Source organism: Tinamus guttatus, unplaced genomic scaffold (genome assembly GCF_059628265.1).
Source record: "Tinamus guttatus ecotype Peru unplaced genomic scaffold, ASM5962826v1 Tinamus_guttatus_pri_ptg000702l, whole genome shotgun sequence".
Lineage (NCBI taxonomy): Eukaryota > Metazoa > Chordata > Aves > Tinamiformes > Tinamidae > Tinamus > Tinamus guttatus.
In genome coordinates this window covers 1,183,610-1,189,609 of record NW_028289236.1, presented here as the reverse complement: position 1 = coordinate 1,189,609, position 6,000 = coordinate 1,183,610, and the positions used below count along the sequence as shown (strand labels likewise).

General features: G+C 59.3%; 1 protein-coding gene across 1 annotated transcript; it reads left to right on the top strand.

The window, feature by feature from the left end:
• The first annotated feature begins 4,384 nt into the window (after positions 1–4,384).
• ARL4C (ARF like GTPase 4C) lies at positions 4,385–5,205 on the top strand. The gene has a single exon (XM_010224031.2). The coding sequence runs from the start codon at positions 4,468–4,470 to the stop codon at positions 5,044–5,046; it is 579 nt and encodes a 192-aa protein (XP_010222333.2). The 5' UTR covers positions 4,385–4,467; the 3' UTR covers positions 5,047–5,205.
• Positions 5,206–6,000: the final 795 nt, after the last annotated feature.

Here is a 6,000-nt window from a genome sequence, read left to right as displayed (position 1 = left end):
TACAAGGTGCCAGCATGAAGAGTCACACAGGGGCCAACTGTTAGTGTTTGTCTCTGGCAAGCAGAGAGCCAGCAGCATGCGGAAAGGCAATGCATGCAAGGGAAGCGCTCTGGATTTGCAAGCCTTTGGATTTGCAAGCCTTTGGTTCACGTGACAGTAATTGCCCAGAGCCTTGGTTGAAGCCCATGCCCCAGGAGTGGTCATCCTTCTTGGGAAATAAACTAGCATAATGTGAAAAGCAATCTGGATCTGGATGGTTAATGCCTGTGCAATTAAATGGACGTGTGGTCAGGACCAAAAGCTCTGAGTCTGGCTGTGAAACACGTTGGGCTGCGGGTGCTTCCCATCCTGCCTCGCCTCGAGCTTCCCCTGCCGTGAACCCAGCACAGGGCGTCAGAAAATGCCGCTTCCGTAGGATTCCTGCCCCGCTCCTCAGCCTTTGGCCGATGCATCACACAAGCCAGTATGGGCCATGGCTTGTCCAAAATTCTGAAGCCAGAGGTGATCCAAAACACTGATCTCCGTTTGGAAAGCACTGGATAATCATGAGCCTGGAATCTCTCTGTTGCCACTGTGGGGCTTTCGCTCACTTTGCCTCCCTTGCACACAGGCAGGCTCCAAGATTTACTGCCCTGGGAATGGGTGCTGGGGAACTCATAGTATTTCAAGGCCACCTGCTTCTCACCAGCAGCAAGGCTAATTCACTTTATTTATTTATTTATTTAGTGATTGATTGATTGTTAAGAGAGAAAGCACTGCTGAAAACACTGCAGGGACCTGAGGGTGTCGAGGGGAAGCTCAGGAGAGAGGAGGCTGTGATAAACGTGAGGCTGTTTAAGGGCATGAGGACACGGCAGGAGATGGGTTATTTCCCCACAGTTTTCCCAAGGGAGCTCAGCCTTGTTCTCAAAATCACCCGGGGGCCCTTGGCGGGCAGAGGGAAGGGTTAAACGAAACCTGCAGGGTTTCAGTTCCCTTCTTTCACTCTCTGGCCTCAGGATGTTTGTGCAGGGGCTGTCCGACCAGTTCCTTCCCCAGCGGGAAGCCGGGGAGCGGGAATTTCCCCCGGGCAGCCCTTGTGCAGCGAGCGCTGTGGGGGCTCTGCACACCGGATCTCGCTTGCTCCAGCTCAGGCCCTGGAGCAGCCGGGCAAGCAGAAACCCCCTTGCAGAAGTGCCCACGCAAACGCTGCTTTGCTTGGGGCACAAGTGGCACCTCGGGGACCCGGCACGCGCAGCCGTGGCGGGGACGTGGCGGCGGCAGCCTCCGTGCCAGCCTGACGGGGACAAAAGCAGAGCTCTCTGCGTTTGTCCTTGGCCGCTCCATTGCCTGCTCCAGTCACGGAAAGGCTTTGCTCCTCCCACAGCTCCAGGAGCGGGGAAGAGGGGAAAAGTGACGGACGGAGTTAGGGTCGCGATGCAAACATAGCGCAAAAAAATCAATCTTTTGTGAACCCCTGTGCTCTCCTGCTTCGTCTGTCACTGCAAGCCTCCGCTTGCTCTGTGTGAGCAGGCAGAGGGGATCCCTGGGCAGGCTCGCCCTGAGCAGAGGGGGACCCCGCTCTGTCCAGCAAACACGCGGGATGTGGCCCTCCTTGCCCCAAGACCTGAAGGCTAAAAGTTTATAAAGGTTGAGAAAGGGATGGTGCAAAGGCCTGAAGGAAACAAAAATACCAAGGCTCATAAAACTGGCTACTTTTAGAGGCTGGATGCTGTGCTAGATGGGTTCTTGTGCCGTCTTGGTAAGGCTTTTATATATATATATGAGCTCCTTCTTTTGTGGGCCATGTGAGGACATTTTGTTCTTCCTCAGTTGTGGCTGCTTCAGCATCCCCTGGAGATGAAGCTGCAAAGGAGGTGTTAAGCTGGTCCTTGGAGGACTCTGCTTGGCCTGATGAGGCATCCCAACCTCTACACACAAGTGAGCTGCCAGCATGCAGAGATTACTTCTCACTGCTACGTTAGGGCTCTGCGGATTCAGTTATTTCTTCATTAGGAGGCTGCTGTTATCAGTCCATCCGCCCGTCCATACATCCATCCAGAGACACCTCAGCACAGCTCAGGTGGGGTCTCTTCTGAGCCACAAGGATCTGATATAAATACATATATATATATATGTGTGTATATATATATATATAATATTGTGCTGTGTCCCTTTGCTCTCTCCCATTAACTGTCTCAGTGGGAAGAACTGGCTTCCTAATGAATGGGGGCGGGTAATGGGAGCTGTAGCTGCACCCTGTCATTTTTGGCAGCCCCACGGGATAAAACGCCACCCCTCCCAGGTGGAAGGAGTCCCGTTAAATCTGCAAGATGCTTTTTCCTCAGTGTGAATGTCCAGAAAACTCCAGGGGGCTCGCAGACCATTCGGCCCTCACTGATAGCGCACAGCCCGGCATCGCTGCTCCGCGACGGGGATGCTGCCGAGCCTGGAGAGGTGCTCGTGCAGCCCTGGGGACCAGGACTGGCTCCAGCCTTTTCCCATTATGTCTTATTTCAGAGGGTGGCTGGCAGGATTATGATTTCTCACTGCACCGCTTGCTCTGGGTTTCCCCTACCCACATGGAAGCATTAGTCACTCCGGGTGCCGTTCATTAGCCCCGCAGCAGCAGTGCACAAAAGGCACAAGTGAACCGGGGCTGTCCTAATTACAGCCCTTGCCCTTAACTTTGCTTGGGCTGGTGTCGCTTGTTCTCAATGCAGAAACAAAAGGGAAGCGGCAGAAGGCGGAAGGCGGCGAGTGACACTATGGAGAAGCTGAGCGGAGCAGAGCGAGGGAAGCGCTTGCACAGTGCCGGGAATCACCATGTTTCTGCAAAGACTCCGGGCCCCTAAAGCCACCGGATTTGCCACGGACAGTAAATAAATAAATAAATAGAGGAAGGGAAAATACTTGGAAGTGCAAGACAAGCTGGGGGAAGGGAGATGGGGTGGAGGGGAGAGGGGGAGAAGCTGGGAAGAAATAATTGCCGTGTCTGAAAACAGTTACTATGGCAGCAAGAGTCTTCTTGCTGCTGGAGGAGCGAAACGTTGGGCTGGGGACCCGCGCGTTGCCTTTGTCAGATACTGGCACATTTAGATGCTAATGTTGGCTTTAACCTTAGCTGGGTAACCTTGAAAGGGGGAAAAGCTGGGAAGTGGGAGCTCAGGGAAAGCTGGGCTTCCTCACCCCAAATTTGCCGCTGAAGGGGCTTGGCACACTCCTCTCAGTCGAGAATGCGCTGCTGCTTTGTCGCTTTGTATTCAACGGGGGTCCTGGGGGCTTGTTTATGGGCAGCTCGGCTAGCTGCAGGGTCATTCACCACTGCGACACTCCTGCTCGTCTCCATCCCCGAGGGATGGTCTGTGGCAAGGCCGTCTCTTTGAGCACGTCCCCTCGGTTGGGTCAGTCTGACCAGCTCATCTCGCCTTTATTTCTAATACAACTCATGAGCAAGGCAAGGGGATGAGTGGGAGTGGGGGCAACAGGGGATTCTCCTTCTTGAGCCTTGGCTGCTGGGACATGTTGGTGGCCCGTTGAGGAGAGGTCTTCTGCGCTGCGTGCCGGAGGAGAACAGGGTCCTTGTACCTTCATGGAGGGCTTGAAGCTTTGCTGACAAGCAGCTTTTTCCTCTTGCAATCAGGAAAATTTCACCTTGGCATTAGATAAAAAAGAAATCAGGACGAGATTTATATCTCATGCGATGCGACTGGTACCATTGCTTGTTCTGTTTTTACCCATGGGGATTTAGGAGTAAGGCAGGAGTAAGCGGATTTAGGAGCCACGAAGGCAGCAGAGGGCGCTCGGGCCCAGGGATGCCGGGCTGCGAGGGAGCTGGCAAAACGGGGCTTTTCTTTCTGCAAACTGCCAGCGGGGCTTCCTTGCAGGGCCCCAGCACAGAGGGCTGCAAGGGGGTCAAGCCAGGGCACGGGGACATGGGCCTCAACGCGGCAGGGAGCTGTGGGGTGACCTGTTTTGCCAAGGCACCGCCCGGCGCGGAGCTCGGAGCTGCTGCTCGGAGCTCGGAGCTGCTGCTCGGGGCTTGGGGCGGCCGCGCGGTGCTCGGAGCTGCTGCTCGGGGCTCGGAGCTGCTGCTCGGGGCTCGGAGGGGCCGCGCGGTGCTCGGGGCTGATGCCGGGAGCTCGGGGCGGCCCGCGCAGCTCGGGGCGGCCGCGGGCGGGGCGGGGCGGGCGCAGCGCGGTCCCTCCTCCCGGGGCGGAGCGGGCCGGGCCGGGCCGAGCCGGGCCGGGCCGGACCGGGGCGGGGCGGAGCGGAGCGGGGCGGCGCGCAGTCCCCGGGCGCCGCTGCGGCGTGGAGCCGCGCTGGCCGCTGCGCTCCGCGCCCGCCGCGCCGAGCCGAGCCGAGCCGAACCGAGCCGAGCGGCGAGGAGCGGAGCGGGCCGCAGCGGGCCGGCAGGCACGGGGATGGGCGCGGGGCTGTGAGGGCGGCGGAGGTGCGGGGCCCCGCGGCGGCTGCAGCGGCGGGGCCATGGGGAACATCTCGTCCAACATCTCCGCCTTCCAGTCCTTGCACATCGTCATGCTGGGCCTGGACTCGGCGGGGAAGACCACGGTGCTCTACCGGCTCAAGTTCAACGAGTTCGTCAACACGGTGCCCACCATCGGCTTCAACACGGAGAAGATTCGGCTGAGCAACGGCACAGCCAAGGGCATCAGCTGCCACTTCTGGGACGTGGGTGGGCAGGAGAAGCTGCGCCCACTCTGGAAGTCCTACAGCCGCTGCACTGATGGCATCATCTACGTGGTGGACTCTGTGGATGTGGACCGGCTGGAGGAGGCCAAGACGGAGCTGCACAAGGTGACCAAGTTTGCGGAGAACCAGGGCACCCCATTGCTGGTCATCGCCAACAAGCAGGACCTGCCCAAATCGCTGCCCGTGGCTGAGATCGAGAAGCAGCTGGCCTTGCATGAGCTGACCCCCTCCACCACGTACCACGTCCAGCCCGCCTGCGCCATCATTGGCGAGGGGCTCACAGAGGGCATGGACAAGCTCTACGAGATGATCCTGAAGCGGAGGAAGTCCCTCAAGCAGAAAAAGAAGCGGTAAAGCCCACGGGCGCACGAACAGATGGGAAAACAGACAAAGGAACCGAGGGGGAGAGAGAACCAAAGCGATCCTTTTTTCCCCCCCCCGCCTTTTTTTTTTCCTTTTCCAAATGAAAAGACGACAATAGCGGTGATAACAATACATCTCCTGCTAGCCAAACCCAGATCCTGACTGCAGGCGAGAGCAGGGATTTCCCTCTCCTGCTCTTCCTTGCACCACCACCCGTCCGTTCCTGGCTGGAGGAGGGGAGCGTGGACCAGCACCACGTGCCAAGGGGCCAACTGCGGAGCCCCCCAGGCTGGAATCCACGGGCAGAGATGTTCTAGCGGGACTAGACATCGCAGGTGGCGGGGACGCGGACCGGGACCCGGAGCAGGGCTGGCGGAAGCTCCCATTGGTGCCGCTCCATCCTTGGGAGGCACCGCGTGCTTTTCCGTGCCGCACGGGACGAGCAGGGCAGGACCCTGTTAAAGTGCTTTTGCGCGAGGCTGGACGTGCTTGTGGACCTCCACGGCGTGGGGAGGGCCATGCCGGCGCCGCGGGGCTGAGGAGACGCTGCTCGGGGCTGGGAACCCCGCGGCAGGCGAAGCCGGGCCCAGCCCGCCCAGGTGGCCGCACAAGGTCAACGCGCGGTGCTGCCGCGCGCCACACGCGGCCCCGCCGCCGCTCGGCGCCCTCTGCCCTGGTGAGAGGGCGGCAGCGCCGACAGCGCCAGGTGGGACGGGATGGGGTGGGATGGGGGGCGTCCGCCAAGGGGACCGGGAGCCCTGCCCTGTGCCGGGCAAAGGGCAGTGATGCTCGAGGACTGAGCAAGGACCGTCCCCCCATGGGTTGGGGGGATCGTAACGCTGCAGCCACACCGGGCGAGCTGGGGTGTGAGCTTAAAAACAGAGAAAGAGAGAAGGAGCGGGTGTGGGTCGTGGGTGAGCTTCACTGGAGAGGGGCTTTCCAGGG